The sequence below is a fragment of the Solea senegalensis genome, linkage group LG1 (genome assembly GCF_019176455.1).
Source record: "Solea senegalensis isolate Sse05_10M linkage group LG1, IFAPA_SoseM_1, whole genome shotgun sequence".
Classification (NCBI taxonomy): domain Eukaryota; kingdom Metazoa; phylum Chordata; class Actinopteri; order Pleuronectiformes; family Soleidae; genus Solea; species Solea senegalensis.
Window position 1 is genome coordinate 35,386,436 of NC_058021.1, and position 18,966 is coordinate 35,405,401.

An 18,966-nucleotide genomic window follows, 5' to 3' on the forward strand; every position below is an offset into this window, starting at 1 on the left:
ACACCGTTCCGCCAGTAAAACATAGAATAACCTCATTTGATTTGAACTCAACAGTTCAGATGCATTATACTTGAGCCATTTACGAGGCTGATTGGTGCTTATTACAAGTACTCAGTGTGAGAGAATGTCCAGATGCTCTTTTTGTCAAGGTCAAAATCAAAGTCTGATAGAGGAGGACTAGGACGAGGAGGAGGGGGGTGGTCTCTACAATGACGCGGCACCTGCACTCAGGAAAGACACAAAATGGAGCCCCAGCTGGCCCCCCCTCCCCGATGAGGCTTCAGGCTCGATTAGGCCCACGTCCCTGTCATTGTTTCCACCTCTGAAACTCATCACCCTCAGTCATTAGTGGCACATTCACAGCTGCCACTCATAGTTAAGGGCCTTTATTTTTCTGCTGCTTTATTTTAGAGAAACGCAGAGAGTTCCAGAACATTCTGCACCATGTTCTCAGAGTCTGGCGTGTTTTTAGTGTCACGTCGTGGGGAGAGAAAATAGAGCAGAACCGACATTTGCAGGTCAGGAGAACGCTGCCTCTGGTGGCCGGGAAACGTCTCTGCACCATTCTTCACCTCTGTCACGGTTTAAAAGTTGAGACAAACCGGAAATGAAAGGATGGAAAAAAAAACTGTGGTGATGGAGCAGTGATTGGTAATGAGAGATGACTGAATGAGGGTGAAGGTGGATGGAGGAGGAGGGGGAGGTGGAGCAGATAAGCAGATCGCGGCGTGCAGGGTCATTTGTCAAACTCCGTGTGAAAAGGAAAACACTGACACCAAAGCATGAGCTACACCAACTGTCCACACAAACTGGTGCCAACATACCACGTACACCGTGTACACGGTCACATATACAGCTGCATCACATTTAATCTGACAGATTAACACTGTGCGCAAAGTTAACACGAGTTAAAAAATGATTAATTATTTTGCAGATTTTTTAAGAAACGCATCGACACCGTTTGCAGAATGACGTCAACAAATTTTACTTTTGTGTGAACAAACAACAGTAAACATGTCATTCTGCCAGTGCAGGACATTTATCCACCATTTTGGATCAAAACAACAAACAGTAATAGTAGCAGTGATTTGTAGTAGAAGTGTCTTGTATGTAAACACTGCCACCATGTGGGCGTTTCTACAACTTACAGAAGTGCATCTCGGTCATCTGAAAAAATTCAAATATGAAAGCCTCGTTTTTGACATTTTATCCTTAACAAATCAGCTTTGTTTTCCTAAATGAACAAATCCCACTTTCAAGTAATACTCTTTCAAGTGACTCTTAAGGGGCTTCTCTTGTTTTGAAGTAGAAATACAGAGCATAAAATGATTATTTAACAAAGAAATAATTTAATTTAATTTACTTTACTTATTTACTAATAATTTAATGATCAGAAAAAGAGGAATAATTCGATCCACTTCTGAAGATCTGTACTATAATTATAATAATAATTAACTTAAAGCAGCTGTAAATAATTTTGGTGATGTAGAAAATGTAAAATTAAAATGCATATTTATGTGCAGAAATCAATTATTTTAAAACATTAAAACATTGAAAATCCAGCCGTTCAGGATCGTGGAAAAAACAAAACAAAAGTAAAACTTCTTTTCTGAAACAGTTAAATATTCGTCAACCTATCAAAATGCTCTCTGCAGCGCCCCCCAGTGGCTGCATGTGACAGTGCGACAGACGCTGCCGTTTCCCTGAGATGGGTAGGAGTTCACCGTTGGCCTTCATGTGGTCTATCCTTCGGGAGAGGTCGGCGTCGCTGTCGATCGCCAGCGTGCATCTCTGCGCGTAGCTGACCAGAGTCTCTTCTCCTTGGCGGAACACGCCCACCAGGGGGACCATGTCCTTCGCCGCCAGGTGCAGCTCGGCGATCGACGCCGTGTTGGCGATGGTGTTGCGGTCGATGCCGAGGTGACGGAACGCCTCGCTCATGCTCTTCTTCTTGATGAACGCCGACAGGACCTGTTTGTAGCGGTGGATGACGTACTGGACGCCGGTGGCTGATGGAGACAGAGACGGGGGACAGGGACGCGGGGAGTTAAAGGTTCAGTGTGTACAAAAACATGAATTGTGTTAATAACGCCGGACGTGGCACAATTTCGTCACATGACAAGTTTACGTAAGTCAATGCACAGATGTGATATTCGTGTCACACGCGAAGGGCACGCACCGGCGCGAATTGGCGCAAATTCAACGACTTTCAAGGACTAATTCCCTCAAATTCGGTGGAGTGGAGTGACTCAGTGGTTAAGACCGGTACTGTGTGTGCAAAAGACATCATGGTCGCAAGTTCAACTCCACCCCTAGCTGATTGTACTCAATTCCATTGTAAGTCGCTTTGGATAAAAGCCTCTGCTAAATGACATGACATGTAATGTAATGTAAACATTTAAGGACAGAATGTGCTGACACAGCTTAAAATGTGGAGGAAAACTTATAAAGACCTTGTCCATGACGTCCACTTTCATTGACGTGCAGCACGCTGTGCATCTGGACAAGTGATCTTGGACCAAGTCAGTCTTTGTAATTTGTCTTTGGTGAGACAGAGATCTTGGAATTTTCATTACCGTCATTTTTCTCTCTCTTGTTTTAACGTCACTCACTCGTTGTTCTGCTTGTGTGACCTAACATATGAAGACTGACCTCTCTTCCTGCTGTAGTCCTTCCCTTTCTTTGACCTCTTCTTGTCTTTATGGTGCTTCCTCCGCTTGTGTTCACCCGACGCCGCTGAGACCTCGGACGACTCGGACGCTTCAGAGCCGCTGTCGCTGCTGTCAGAAGAACTGGACGAAACCCGCTCTCTCTTCCGAGACTTGTTTTCCGAGTGTTGCACTTTGCTGGGTTTAGGAGCTGAACCACAAAAACAATAAAGATTAAGATCAATAAAAGGATGTAAAATATAATATAAATACATATCTGTGTCGTACTTCACACACTGACCTTCGGTCACCTGACTGGGGGACGCAAACGTCGGCATGGAGCGAGTGCTGGTGAGGTTCTCGATCTGGCTCCTCAGGAACCGGCGGTCCTGCATCAGGTCGTCCACCTGTCTCTCCAGCGCGACGATGCGCTCCTGTTTGCTCTCCAGCATGCACTGCAGCTTGGTGATGGTCAGCAGGACTCTAGGGGGCAGGCCGTCCACGTGTGAGGACGCTGGAGGGGGAAAGAGGAAACACGTTTGTGAGAACATTGTTTCTTCAGCCACATCGTCCATGTTTGACTGGAACTGGTTCACAGACAGGTGGGTATTTTTGAAAATAGATCGCGTTGTTTACAAGTAGTAAAGTTTTGTCTGTCTCTCTTCTGATTGACTATGAAGGCTTTTCAGCAGTTACAGTTATATCACCCCCTGCCAGTGAAGTACAAATACTTTCACATACCTGTAACTTTTACTTTTACTACTACATCTTTGTTACTACCAAATAAAATCAGAAGAAGAAGAGTTGGTATTATGGTCTGTATTTATACAGAGCTTTTCCAGTCTTGATGATCTGCTTTACACGACAGTTTTCACTCATTCACCCGTCTTTTACACCCATTCACATGCTGCAACATGGGGTTAATTGTCTTTGCTCAAGGACACATGTAGACTAGCGGAGCCAGGAATTGAACCCACAACCTTCCAGTTGAAAGACAACTCACTCTCTTATATTCTCACTCACTCACTTAAAATCTCTCTCACTCACTCACTCACTCACTCACATTCACACTTTTTTTGAATACTTTTACTTCTGAAACTTAAGGTATGTTTGAGACCTCAGTGAGTGAAAACAGGATTATTTAGACACCTGCCCATGTGTGGACTCGGCCCACACACCTGAAACCACAGACTGAGATGTTATTATTTGACTTTGGTGTGAACATGAATGCGACACCGCCGTTACCCGACATGGCGCTGCTCGGCGTGTTGTCCTGAACCAAATCGGCCGAGGCTCCCGACTGGAAGTTCTCCCACTTGATGATGCGGAGGTCGTCCTGCTCCTGCTTCAGCCAGGACGGAGACGCCAGTCTGTCCTTGGTCCTCACCGAGCTGGAGTCGATCTCCACGCAGGGCGAGTAACCCGACGGCTCCTGGTGCCACACTGACGACATCTCGCCTCGTCTCGTCACACCTGCGGGAACGACAGGAAAATGAGTGACAGCCACTTCCTCGTACTGACGTCAACGTGAGCTTGCACTGACGCCGTCTCCACGGCAACAAAGTACGGATCTGGTAATTACAGTATGAGATCGGTAACTGGTAATTAAGAGATAAAGATCTTTTTAATTATAGGACGCTACATTGCAATTAGACGTTACAATTATATGATAAAAGAGCTACTTTGTTGTTCATGAAGTTAAGAATAGCTCGTGGTTCTGTTCATGTGGAACATGGATTCCACATAAAAGGCAGAATATGGACATGTTACGACTATATTAAATCATTTAGATGATTCAAGGTCCACCGGTACAGGACTTGGCTGCTGTTACTGAATCATTAATCTGATAAATAATAACACAATTGACAGGTGTTTTATTCTACACTCTCTCACTCACACTCTCTCACTCTCTTAAACCTCACTCACTCACTCACTCACTCACTTACACTCTCTCTCACACACTTACACTCTCTCTCACTCAATCATGTGAAACATATAAACATAAATGTTAAGTTAAAGCTTAAGACTTAATACTGCAAGGGAGCCAAAAATGATCTCCTGCAACCCATCAGTGGGTCCTGACCCAGTGTTTGAGAACCACTGCTATAAAGTAATTGTTTCTTTGCTTTATGGGTTCAGCGTTATCTTATTTTCAGATGCTTCTATTAATAAAACACATTGTTAACATAAATTAACAATGACAGTTAATTTAAATGTAAATTAAACCATGAAAGACAAAAGATATATTCAATAAAAGGTTCCATTTAAAGCTTTAAATAGGATCAACTAAGATGTATATATAAGTTATGGAAAAATAAATCGTGTTTATTTAAATATGAGAACATTTATTTTATATTTCTACATATTGAAAATGTGATTTTATTACTTTTAGTACTAAATAACGTGATAAACGGAGACTAAAATTAATAATTTAAATCAGCCCCCGAGTTCATGATATATCACTTATTAATAAATTCATTAGAAAACGACGGCACATGCATTAAATATTTGCTATAAATGTGCTCATAAATCCTCATTTTAGCTTCAATCAATAAAATATGAAGTGTTTTTCGCATTATTTTCTTAAATAAATGTAAATGGGTAAATGTAAATAATGTGTTTTAACTTCTCAGAATTTAGAGGCAAGTGTTCTCCACGTTGGAACTTTCCCACGCACGATAATTAAAAAAAAAAAGACTGTTTACGAAGCTTATAATATAATCTGACATGTGGAGACACGAAGACGGAAAGGACATCCACCTCTGAAGATGAAGGACGGACGCAGAATTAGGGACATTTCTTGGTATAAACAGTGAGTTTGTTGTGTTTAATAAAGGTTTAATGCTTAACTTGTGGTTTTGCAACCAAAATCACAGCCATAAAAAACAGTTATATAAGAGTTGATGAACTGAGGCCAAACCTCACTGGACTTTGAAGTCATTTTTATTGTGGCTTGGTAAAAAAACAAAAAAAACAAGTGTCTTCTCTGTTTTTATATGAGATTATTTAAGATACATATTAATTTTGACTGTGACTCATGAATCTGTGAATTATTTACTTTGATTAATTGATTTATTTGCTCCATAAAATGGTGGAAGGTCCTAAAATTTACTGTCAGAGAGCAGATAGCAAACAAAAGCAGATATTTACCAGTGACGGAAAATAGCTGCCGATTAGGAGACTAAATGAATTATGTATGATTTGTGATAAATCATTTATTAATACATTCAGTAGAACACAATTGCTATAAATGTGGTCATAAATCCTCATTTTAGCTTCAATCTAAGGCCTTAAATATAAAATATTAAGTGTTTTTCCATATTTTCATAGTTAGACGACTGTACGTGTAAATTACATGTGAATAAATTACCTTAGCATTAATTAAAACACTTTCTTTGACTCTTAAGTGAATTCCATTTACGTTTGTGTTTAATTTATGAAAGACAACTGATTATTGACAAATTTTAAGTGATGCAAAAATATGAAATAATATGACAAAACACAAGCGGTTAGATGATGACTGACTGACTGATGACAAAACAAAGCTATATAATGGATAATAATAGTGTGAAGTGCTGGTCAACAAAAAATTAAAGAAAAGCCAGGATTAATGTGTCAAAGAAAACCACAACAGTCAGTCAGTCAGTCATCATCTAACCGCTTTATCCTCCACCAGAGGGTCGCGGGGGGTGCTGTGCCAATCTCAGCTACATCGGGCGATAGGCGGGGTACACCCTGGACAGTTCGCCCGTCCATCGCAGGGCCACACACAGATAGAGACAAACAACCATTCACTCTCACACTCACTCCTATGGTCAATTTAGAGTGTCCAATTCACCTAATCCCCACATTGCATGTTTTTGGACTGTAGGAGGAAGCCGGAGAACCCGGAGAGAACCCACGCACACACGGGGAGAACATGCAAACTCCATGCAGAAAGGCCCTTGTTCCAACCGGGGCTCGAACCCGGGTCTTCTCGCTGCAAGGCGAGTGCTAACCACTATACCACCGTATGGCCCGAAAACCACAACAATGTGACATAAAACAAATCAGAAATATAAAATAATTGTGTTAGCTCCTACACTGATTAACCCTTTAACATCTAAGCCTCAAAATGTCCTTTTGCTTATTTTAATCATAAAAAAGGGTCAGAAAATGTCCTGCAACTAAGTGCCTTTTGCCCATTTTTACACTCATTTACAATTTACTGCATATTAAAGTAGTGTATTTTACGTTAAAATGATGACCAGATTTTGCGTGTTGAATTTGAAATGTGAACATTATAACGGTAAGATATTTAAAATACCATTTGTTGATGAATGGAAACTAAACTATGCACAGGTGTTTTTCAAACTCTCTCCCCTCTGGTGACAAAGACAAAATACCGTAATAACCACACGTTTGCTTTGATGTGCAACTTCTCAGCTTTTCAAGAAACCGTTGGAATTTTTTCAATATCACAAACTGCCGCGTAATTACTGTGATGCAAACGTGTCAACTGCGATACGTGTTACGCTACTGAATTATATGACCTCTGTAAAGCAAGGCCCTCTTTTAAATAGATTTATTTTACTTTTTATTTTACTTATAGACATTTCTGCCAACAGAACCCTCCGAACAACACATTTTTGCTGACTCATAAGCAAGAAAAAAATACATACAGTAGCTTTATTAAATTTTAAACAGTCTGTAGTTAATAGCGCAAGTGACGTTTATGTAATTTACACATTTGTGTCATTTCCATCAGTTTTGGACCGATACTGACGATTGTATCGGCTCATCTTGAACGCACTGTGTTGTGTTTGTTGTTGCAGGAAGTGGAAAAATCATTGTCTGTTTCCATGGTGACGATATTTGACTCTTGTATTTATTACACCACGCTGAGTGAATGAGTGCTGCAGTGATCATTCTACTCCACCAGCACCTGACATAACGTGTTCTCAAGCACACACGATTACAATAAAACCACCTCAGTCCCCACAGAAAAACTATAAAACCTACATTTTACAGTGTTACACAGGTGTCAACCATTTCCTGTGTGCAGCGATTTTTAATTAGCTTTCTGCCAAGATGGACGCTAATGACTGTAATTACCAGGGAGGAGAAAAATCAAAAGGGGGGACAAAGACAGTGGAAAACAGGTTATAACGTACCTTTAGGAGAGTCCAGTGAATGAGACACACGTCTCACGGTGTCCCCCGGTGTCCTCGCGTCTCTGTGTGTGGACGGTGAAGCGTGACTTTGTCTGGAAAACGCAGTTTTTTAAAGAAATGCACACACAGAACGAGAGAAAACGCGAGGTGACAACATACATGTCAGAAAGAGTAGGGGCGGGGCCAGAGGCTGTGGGCGTCACGATGCGTTCAAGTGCTCCACAGAAACTCGGAATTCTTACAACTATAGTAAAGAGAGCCATAGATGGAATTATTAGAGCTAATCGTAAAATAATAGCATGAACGTAAAATAACTGAAGCTGCTAACTGTTCAGAGAAAAATAGGGTCATATTATCCCATCACAGAAATATTATATACTATATTATAATATAATAATGTATCAATAATACAGTAATATAAAACATTTATATCATTTTGTTTAACATTTAACAGATTTTTGTATGAATTATTACAATCTGTAATAATGTCATCAATTCTAAGACACTGGCCCTTTAATTGATCATTATTATTATTTGATAAACACTCAGAAGCTTTTTGCCAGTAAAACATAAATAAAATAAAATAAAACATAACAAAATAAAGCAAAAGTGTCTTTTTGGGGCTTAAAATTTCCAACAGTTTTTAAAATCACATGAAGGCAGCAAAGGGCCAGTGACATAAAGGGGCGTGTCCTTTAGTGCAGTTTACACATCACATTTACTTACAATAATAACACAGTATAAATATTTTGAATCATAAATTCAAACATTATGGAGCATAAATAATTGTTTTTAACATGTTTTAGCACTTGCTTGTTCATGTAAATGTATGTATCTAAGGGGTACGGAAGCCCAGTGTGGACAAAAATGTGTTTATTGATTAATAAAGACAGTCATGGGTCAAATAAGTACACACACAGACAAACGACGTTAAAAGCAACTTTATTTGCGGATAAACTAAAAGTCTTTGGCTACATTGAGATGCAAACAAGGATTTGCTCAGCTTTGTTTGTAAAATGTGTAACAACTTGGATGAAACTCAGCTGCCTCATAAAGACACTCAGATACCACAGACTGTCCTGGTGTTAATTCACCTTAAGCCACATTTTCTCGTCCTAAAACATCTCACTCTATGATTTTATATATTAAACTCTCTACTTTGTTAGTTGTAAAATACAAAAAAAAATATATATAAAATAACAAGATGAGGTGGATTTGTCAAGTTTATAGGTGGACTGGCAAAAATAATGCAACATAATGTAAATTAACATATATAATTTTCTTTCCATATAAGCGGTCAATAAAATATATCATTTAATCTGTGAACAAGCCGTGGGTGACAAAATACAGGACAATCCACGATTGTGTTCTCTCGTCACAGATGTTCACATTTCTTCATTCTGTTTAAAAAATAATTGTTTCAAGCCATGTTTGGAGGGGTTTTTGCATTAGGAGTTTTTAACAGTAAAGTGAAACAGTAAAACAGTCATAGAAGTCGCTTAGGGTCGCGGAGGGTGAACGGTGATGGCCCAGGGAAGAAGAAGAATGATACAGTAATGTGAATTATACAGTATATATATATACTGTATATACTGTATATATATATACACATATATATATATAGAAACAGTAGCATACTCGTGTGGTGGTGACTCTAATGAAACACTGTGGTGTAAATGGTTATTGTTCTGACGTTGTTTACAAATTGGACATCATGCGTCAAGCTGTTTTTTTCCATCATACTCTTCTAGCATGGCTCGGCTAGGCTCTAAAACCAGTGTACAAACAACCATGCAGACAGTGGTTATCCTATCAAACACATGATTAAATGAGTGTGACGATGTGCTCTGTTTACAGAGACTGACAAAGACTCGCCACGGTGTCAGTGAAAGGTAAAAGCTAAAAACCGGGGCTAAGAAACGGGCAGTGGTTAACGGACGCCGTGATTCAAACACTGTGCTGCTCACTAGACAAAGGGAATCGAGTTTAAAAAATGACATGTTTAAAAACCACCGCGCCTGTCGTGCTCACGGTGACTCAGGCGTTACCTCCACCCTCCTGCTCCCATCGCGATGCTACAGAGTGTTAGCTTCTTTGTTAGACAGGACCAAACATACACTCTGCCCTCCATCTCCGGGCCACCCCCCCCCCCTCCCCCGCCTTAGTGGCAGATCGCCAGCAGGAGGCGCTTGAAGTCGCCGCTGCACTCGTCCCTCAGGGCGTCCTTCAGAGACACGTCGTACTTGTCCAGATACATGTCTTTGATGGTCTCCAAATCATACTGTCCAAATAAGTAAAAATGAAAAACATTAGACGAAAAAACCTTACCATAACTTTATTTATATATAAACACTATAAATAAATGTTGCATTACCTCAGAGCGACACACAATGATGCGTATGAGAGTGTCCTCGTCGGTACCCGCCCCCTTCATGGCGTCGTGTAGACGCCGGGCGAAGTAGAGCTGAGGGTTCTTAGCGACTCTCACTGTCGACGAGGAAGAAAAATTACACTTCATTAAATACAAAACATGTGTTTTCATCAGTGTCAATTCAGGCAATACATTCGACACCACAGCGACACAAAACTCCTCTACATTAAACTATATTTATTTGTTTAATATCTTTTTTTTTTAAAAGATTTTAATGCCTGAATAATGTGTTTTCTATACATAATTAGATGTTTTTATATCATTTAAACAGGGCTCACGTGAACTCCACAGATAAAGGTAAAGGGTTAGTGTTTTTTTATTAGTATATAACATTTTTATATTTAATAAAAATCTGAATAAAATACTAAATAATGAACAACTAATCAAAAAGAGGGAAACAATAAGTGATTAAATACTATGTGAGAAAGTTAAGTCCTCAAAATTAACTGTACCTTGTTATTAAATTATATTTAACAACAGGAAGTGAGAGGATATTGGACGATATTGCAAAAACGAGATTTGGGACAATATTTTGCACCATTTTGTTATACATATTTATAGACAGAGAGTTCAAAATAAACGACATTTATGATGCAAAATGAATCCATAAAATATCAAAACCAGACACCTCGCCCTTAAATTCAAAACACGGTTGTTTTTTTAGAACAATATTGACAAAAAGAAAAAGCTTTAATAATTTGGTACCTAAGAAATCTCTGAAAAACTGTTCCAAACTAGAGAACGCCTGGGCATATCTTTACTGTAATTTTACTCCGCTTCACTTCATCATCATCACACTTTGACACAGCTAATGTCCACATGTTATTTCCATGAGTTTCTTAAGCTCCTACTGCATGTATTTAAAAGTGATATTTACATTAAAATGGAGAGAAAATCCTTTATTTATGCTGGGTTCCATCTGCATTTACTCACTGTCACAGTGGCATCTACAGTGAAACGTACACTTCTTGCGTGGAATCTCACAAGTGTTACCTTTATCTTGACACCAAGATCATTCACACAGAGCTTGGAATTGCAGAGATTTACTCTGTTTAGTTTGGACGTGCCATTTCGAGGGTCAGGACAGTGTATTTTTGAATCTTTTAAAGCCATTTATGAATAAAAATGTGTTATTCTATAATACAGTATTATATATACTATAGCTCTGTGGGGCTATAGTATATAAACTACTATATAATATAGTAGTTTAATACTAGTATAATACATAGTATATTAATACTATAATATACTAGTATAATACAGTAGTGTAAACAGTATATATATATTATTTTTAACACTAACCAAGAGCTTTGTAGCACTTCTTCAGTGTCCCAGACGTCTCGGCGCTAATGGTGTCCAGGATTTCAGTTCCAGAGATCTACAGCATGGAGACAAAAAACAGATGAATTCAATTTTTTCCAGGGTCAAAAGTTGGCTTTGGTTTTGGCTAATGTGACTACAAATGTTTTAAAAGTCCAGTGTGTGACATTTAGGAGAAATGTATTAGCAGAAATGGAATAAAATCCTGGTTAAAATAAAAATGTGGCCTAAAAATGAAGCCCAATTTGTAGTGGAGATTTGTGGGAAGTAGAACAGGAAGTGGAAAAATTTCCTGTTAATCACAGATAGAAAATAAAATCACAGCATGTTCACGGATTTTGATTAAAACACATACAAAAACACACTTTCATGTCTTTCGTTGGAGACGTGCGTGCATGAATCAACTAAGCAACCAGATTTTTATTTTCTTTATACACGCTTTATACACTCACTCAACCAAACAGCACCACTTCCTTTCAACCTGGCTTTCAAAGTAAGAGCCGCTAACATTGATTTCTCACTACTTCCTGTGTAAACCTGACACTTTCTTCATTATTCCTACAAAGTAAAACGTATGTTTTTATGACATTGATATGATTCATTCTCCGAGAAAAAATACACATTTTTATGTTTTAGTTTTTTAAAACTTTTAGTACTGTTGTTAACAGGAAGTAGTCGCACTTCACACGTGTGCTGAACAAATTGGCAGGACTTGCTTTACTTACAAAGGCCTGAAACACACAAACCAGCGTTGTGTGTTTTGCATTTTTTGAATGGCATCTTGTCTGATGTGGTGACGCAGGAGGTGATAGAAGACGTCAACATTCGATTTTTACTCACTGGCCCTTTAAAATGTGTGAGGACAGTGTGATTAAAGGGCTTCAGGGCAGGATTAAAGTATAAACTGACATGTGTGTGGCGTCCCTGCGACATGAAACCCACCTGCTCGTACATCTTGAACATGACCTGCAGGTGCAGGTAGTTTCTGGACGCCAGGACGTGGCTGAAGGTGGACTCGTCTGTCCCGAAACGACCTTCACCGGCCTGAAACACAATAATAAAGGTAATCTAATCTGCTAATCTGAGCCTGATTTGAATTTGTCTTTGAGAGAAACGGCGTCACTACCTCAAACAGGCAATTGGCGTCCTGTTCGGCCAGTTCCTCGTCCACCTCGTAGCTCTCGTCTCTGTTGCCCTGAAAGATTGCGGATTAAGATTATATAAAAGTGTGTGTGTGTGTGTGTGTGTGTGTGTGTTGGTTACAGTGCATAATTTGGCACAGGGAGCCTGAGCTTGATTTCAGTGCAAGCGACACATGAGACGAGTGAGTTAAATTTCACCTCCAGCAGAGCCATGAGGAGGTTTCTGACGTCCCCGCTCGTGTCTCCCTCGATGTCGGCCTCCAGGTCACGTTCATGCACTGACGGGGGAAATGAAAAAGAAAAAGAAAAATGACCCCAAACACTCATACACACTCTGTGTATCTAGGTTTTTAATGTATAACTAATATTACCCACTCTTTTTATCACCTGTCCTGTTAGTTTACGTTAATAAGTCACACATTTGCACCGTCAGAGGTGGATTCAACTGTTCAACAAGCAGAACAAGCAATTCTGGGTCAAAAGAATCATCTTTTCCTTCTACGTCAGGTTCGGCATCTCAGAAATTGACATTCTATACCAGTAGGATTATATAAAACTGTAGTTTCAGTGTCTCGGCTCAATCTGAATACATGAAAAACAAATTAATCAACAAAATTACATGCTATCCTGGACAAATAATAAAAAGACAACACATCTCTCTCTCCATATGCAGAATAATTTACCCCGTAGAGGCAACTAATGAAAGAAATTTAAAATATAACAACATTCAAACTTCATTCTAAGAGTTAGACGAATGTTTGCACTTATTTTTGGCATATAAAGCATTAATAAATGGCTTTTTTTATACACATACATACATAATTTACAATATAGTATTGTATACGTGTAATAAAAAGCTGTGGAACTGCTGCAATGACTGTAAGGCTGTACTGTGCGATTAAATTTAAAAGTCATAAAATGAGATAGAAAAACAAAGTCTAAGACTCAAAATATGCCTCGTCCTAACCCGTAAAGCTGTTACATGCATAATTTTCCTCCTAATATGTAAAGAAGCAGTGGGAAAATGTCATATTTGTGATATAATGATATTAATGGAGAATGTTTGCTTTCATTTCTGGTATTAAAAGCATTAATAAATGTTTTTTTTCATACACATAATTTAAAATACAGAATTGTATACATACAAAAGAAAACTGTGGAATGACTGCAGTGGCTTTGGGTTAAATAAATGTAACTTTATTTGACTTACTTTAACTTAAAAATAATAAGTTTTTATCTTATATTATCTATATAAATGAATGGAGAACATTTTCCTTCACATGAATAATTCAAAGCGAGGCTTTGAAACTAAAGTGAACCATCAGTTCTCAGGAACACTATGTGACCGTACGTCACATGACATGCGAGAGTTCACGTAAAGAGGAAGAGAAACTATGACACGAGTGTAAAAGTATTTAGACAGATTACCTTGAAAGTAGCATTCCTTGAACATGGCGATGTCCTGTGGGAAGCACGAGAATCTAAATGAGTTCAGTGCATGTGAAGGTGTTTTTCTTCATGTTTATCATTATTATTATTATTATTATTAGTAGTAGTAGTAAACTTGCAGCGTTGGTGGACGTGCAGAGGATTTCCACCAGCACGTCCTCGTCTGTGCCCGCTCCCTTCATGGCCTTCCTCAGCTCCTTCACGGCGTAGATGACGGGCGGGTCCAGCATGGCGAGGATGGCCTTCTCAAAACTGCCCGACAACTCCTTCTTCAGCACGTCCACAAGCTCCTGTCGTAGAAGGACACAGATGATTTATTAGTATTAGTATTATTATTGTTGTTATTATTATTTATTTTTATTAATAGTTCACATTAAACAACAATAACGTGTGAATATTAACAAGACAAAAACACTCAAAAAGGAAAGAAACAATAACAAAGGAAAAAGAAATTGGGACAGACAGACAGATAGATATAGAGATAAAGATAGAGATAGAGATATATAGAGAGAGAAAGAGATATAGAGCTAGAGAGATGTAGAGAGAGATAGAGAGATAGAGAGATAGAGAGGTATACAGTAATTATAGAGATATATAGAGATAGAGATAACGTGACTTATAGAGATAGAGATACAGAGATATATAGAGATGTTTTAGAGCTAGATGGAGAAATAGATAAATGGGGCTTGTCACTCTAAAATCCTACTCTATTCTGTTCAATAACCCAGAATTCAAATGTTAAAAAACAAAGATATCAAAACCCAAACAATAACAGTACACAATAAAGATGACATGATAACATACACATTGATGTGTGTGTGTGTGTGTGTGTGTGTCACTCACATCGTCATACTTGTCAAAATAAGCCTGTTTAATGTCCTGACGCTGGTCTGAGCTGCGATTGGCCAGGATGTCGATGATGGCCTGTTCATCCGTCCCTGAGAGGACAAACACACACACACACACACACGTGTGAGACGTAAACAGTCAACAAAACTTTAAACGTGAATTGATTTCAAACTTACCGAAGCCTTTGCAGGCTTTACGGATGGCCTTGATGTCGGCGACCACATCGAAGTCCTCGTAAGGATAGACGGTCGGCTGAGGAAACACCAGACGACTGTTATTTTACAAACTAACTGACGATTCAATCAAAGAAATCAGTGTTTACTTGTTTGGGTCAACACAATCCCGAGAGATTCAGTGAAGCTGGAGCAGCAGAGAGGAGAGGAGAGGAGAGGAGAGGAGGGGGAGGGGAAAACCGTGACACAATGCTCCCGCTGAGGAATTCAGAGCAGGAGGTCTTTAAACAAACTTGGTGGATGAATGAATGAATGAATGAATGCATGCCAGCAGTAATCAAAGTGCAGCTCAGGGGCCAAAAGGGGAGTGAGGTGGGATTTAAAGGGACAGACTTTTTTAAATTTTACAGTGTACAGAGGTAATACATATTTATTTATGTAGTTAAGGTCGTTTGAAAATAGACAATGTTCAGCTGAGAAGAGAGGCTCAGGTTTAAAAGAAAACATAAGAGATTCTTCACAGGGAGATTTAGGACAGAGACACGATGATTTAGGAAAACCCAGCTCTTTTTCATTGTCTTGTGTTTGGACATTGTTTGACAGTTTCACCAAACGACTGTCCACGAAAACTAACTAAAGTCCGTCTGAAAAGACACGAGGTATCGCAAGGACACGTCCCGTCTTTAGAGATTTCACACACGACGGGGTGGAAGACGTAGGAAGTCTAAAATATTCACACGTAAACAAACATTTTTGACATTATTTCTCTTCATTCTGTTTCCGTCTGTGATATTGTATACTACAGCACTTTGTGCCGTTTCCGTGTGGACGTGGCCTGACTGTTGTTTCCACAGCTGTAGGATGAAAACGTTTACGTTTGGGTTTCTGATTTGGTAGTTTGCCGTCATTGATACGAAACTTCGCTAGTATCAGAGCTAACTTGGGATTAAATATGAATATTATCAACTCTACTTTGAATGAACTTTAGAAGAATGCCTTTGGTTCAGGAAAAGATTGAGGTCATTTTCACAAATAACACCAGAATCTGTTCTCTCCTCTATGTGTTGTTACTTAATCATATTATTATTATTTTGTGATGTGACCACTATTTATCATTGTTTTGACTAAACTTTATTATTATATATTTTCTTTATTATATATACTTTATTTTACTTTACTTTATTATATATACTGTATATATATATATATATGTATATATACACACATATAGATTATACTGTATAACGGTATTCACCATTTTTGGCACGTGTGCACACTGTCTCTTATCTTACACGCACTCTCATTCACACACACACACACACACACGCACACTCAGCAGTGAGCAGTCGTGTAACGGAGCTGTGATGAATTCCGCAGGGGAGTGGCTCAGCTGCTCTGCGTAAACCCCCCACACTCTCCTCAATAAACCCACACACAGTTTTCGGGTCATTTTCGACGTTTATTCAAATAAAATCAACAATCAGCGTCAGTGCGAAGCCTCATCGCTGACATTCAGTCACGTTCACGCAGATCTGCGGCGGTTTTGTAAGAGTTGCGCAGTAACTAACGGGCCACTGCGGCGTCTGTGACGACACGAAAAGTCAAATTCAAATCGTAAAAAAATAACAATAATAATTTCACATTTGAAGCAAAACTCCAGAGAAACAAACATCTACTGCGGACGTTTTATTTTTCCATATTTTTTCAAATACAGATTTCTTTATTTCCATTAAACCTCTAAATATCTAACTGTGGGTCGTGACTTACTTGGCAGTTTCCCATGTCGTGGCCGTGAACGCGCAGCTGCTCCGTGGATCTGTCCGTGGAAAGTTGTCCTGGTCAGGCTCAGATTCAGATCCTCTTCAGTCCAAAGTAAGTGCGGCCCACAGCAGCAGCAGAGACCAGACTGTGACGTCATCACTGCTGGTTAACCATTTCCATCCTGAGCCAAAGTCCGACTAAGATGAATATCACTGTCTGTCTGTGTTTATTACATCACATTAATAATTAGTTAATTGTTTGGTAAAGGAGACAGTTTTATTTGTATATCTAATAAAGTCTTAAACTACTTAAAATGTTATGGTTATGTATTATTAGATAACATTCATTAAAATATAGAGAAAAAAAGTTTTAGGAAAACAAAATAATTTTTTAGTGTAATTAAGTGTAAGATTGTTGTGCCATTTTTAATCTTCAAGTGGATAATTGTTTTAGTTTTGCGCTTATATAGACCTAATATGCAGTGTACATACTGTACATACATATAATTCTGTGGCTTCATTTATTCTGGTATAATTTTTATTTCATTATTTTGTAATATTTAATGAGAATGTTCAGTTCTGAGGCTTTTAAATTGATATTATTGTAATAATATATAGTGTATTTATACACAATGAGAAATTAAAAAAATTGCACATGAACATATGCAATCCAACACTATTATGTTGGTGTAAATTACAGCATTTGTTTTGGTAACATTTGGTATGTGTTAATATGTATAATAATTATATTTATTTGTAGATATGTGACTTCTTTCATGGATATTATATTATTTTACGACGTTTTCTTGGAAAGCTATTTGCAATACTTTGTTTCGTGCAAATCCAAAATCAGCACATCTAACCTGAATATCTCTGTAAATAAAGTATAAAATGAATTACACAATGGATAACATATTTTCAAAGTAGTAATTGTCCATTGTGACTAAATCCAGGACAATTACACAAGCAAAAAGGTACATGTTATATAGAATAGAATGGTCCACAGTATAATTACTGGCAGCGACTGTCCCTGCATCATAATTACTGCTGCTGCTGCTGCTGCTGCTGTTTCTGCTGCTGATCCACGGCCTATGAAAAAACCCAAGTACCTGCTCACAGCGTCTGCATAAACAGCAACAGAGAACAGTCTGTTCTAACGTCACAGGAACAAAAAGCTGTGTAATTAAAGAGGTTGAGTCATCTGCCTTCACTCTGTAATTATACGTCAGGATAATTAAACCTGGAGGAAAAAGTTTTTTTTTACAGAGAAAATATATAAATAAATGAAATTAAAAGTTGTTTTCTTTTTGTCTTCAGCAGCTTCTTCAGACGTGGACACTGACGCCACAACACAGTAGAAAAATGAGCACTTGTGCCAGAAGAGGGCGCTGTTCCTTAACAAAACATCACCTCTCACATCTTAATCTCTCACACATGTGTACATTATTAAACATACATCTAAAATGATCTGTATTTTGTCTCCTGTGAGACTCATCTGTGGGTCCCGACCCAGTGTTTGAGAAGCACCTGTCCTGGATTAAAAAATAAAAATGTGTGTGGACAATGCTGGGATTTTTAGAGGTGAACAATGAGCCGTTTATGAGTCGACGTTTTTGTTTCCACTGAACAAAAACCTCAGTTTACTCACAGAAGTCTTGTGATCTCTGTCAGAAAATCTGCTTCATGTTCATTTTCTGTGAGTTCTTTCTCAGAATTACAAATATGTTTTAAACTGGACCTCAAAATAAAATCAAATCTGATGCTACTCTGACGTTTGGGTTTTTGTGGTTTTTATTGTTAGGAATCAAGAATCCTTTTAGTTTGCTATTGTTTTCCTGTCTACTGTGTATTTATGCTATTGTGCAGCATTTTGGTGAACGTTGTTGTTTTTAAATGTGCTATAGGAATAAATTTAGACTGTGATTTGTGTCACAATAGTTTACCATTGTTAGAAAGTTTGTTAAACTTTGTTTTAAGGCTGCATTGCTTCTGTTTTCTCCACAGGAACAGATCTCACATGTGCTTCATAAAAGTATCTCCT

At 38.5% G+C, this 18,966-nt stretch overlaps 2 protein-coding genes across 2 annotated transcripts; both read right to left on the minus strand.

Moving 5' to 3' along the window:
• Positions 1-969: 969 nt before the first annotated feature.
• Positions 970-7,973, minus strand: LOC122776576 (coiled-coil domain-containing protein 106-like). The gene is made up of 5 exons (XM_044037199.1): positions 7,802-7,973; positions 3,894-4,121; positions 2,950-3,162; positions 2,653-2,859; positions 970-2,009 (listed from the first exon to the last, which is right to left on the minus strand). Exons 2-5 carry the CDS (start codon positions 4,099-4,101, stop codon positions 1,630-1,632), a joined length of 1,008 nt encoding a protein of 335 aa, XP_043893134.1. The 5' UTR covers positions 4,102-4,121; positions 7,802-7,973; the 3' UTR covers positions 970-1,629.
• Positions 7,974-8,727: 754 nt separating this feature from the next.
• Positions 8,728-16,992, minus strand: anxa13 (annexin A13). The gene is made up of 11 exons (XM_044024979.1): positions 16,933-16,992; positions 15,169-15,244; positions 14,987-15,081; positions 14,263-14,433; positions 14,123-14,156; positions 12,893-12,972; positions 12,679-12,747; positions 12,495-12,596; positions 11,535-11,610; positions 10,176-10,288; positions 8,728-10,082 (listed from the first exon to the last, which is right to left on the minus strand). Exons 1-11 carry the CDS (start codon positions 16,945-16,947, stop codon positions 9,963-9,965), a joined length of 951 nt encoding a protein of 316 aa, XP_043880914.1. The 5' UTR covers positions 16,948-16,992; the 3' UTR covers positions 8,728-9,962.
• Positions 16,993-18,966: the final 1,974 nt, after the last annotated feature.

Bases quoted from the DNA above. Each gene is read 5' to 3' on its own strand.
- anxa13 (XM_044024979.1), bottom strand. The intron at 14,434-14,986 runs GTGAGTGACACA...CTTCTACGACAG, and splicing joins ATTTTGACAAGTATGACGAT to GAGCTTGTGGACGTGCTGAA. The intron at 10,083-10,175 runs GTAATGCAACAT...TTATTTGGACAG, and splicing joins TCATTGTGTGTCGCTCTGAG to TATGATTTGGAGACCATCAA.
- LOC122776576 (XM_044037199.1), bottom strand. From the start codon at position 4,101: ATGTCGTCAGTGTGGCACCAGGAGCCGTCGGGTTACTCGCCCTGCGTG. The intron at 2,860-2,949 runs GTCAGTGTGTGA...TTTGTGGTTCAG, and splicing joins CCCCAGTCAGGTGACCGAAG to CTCCTAAACCCAGCAAAGTG. The intron at 2,010-2,652 runs GTCAGTCTTCAT...TGTCTCCATCAG, and splicing joins GGACTACAGCAGGAAGAGAG to CCACCGGCGTCCAGTACGTC.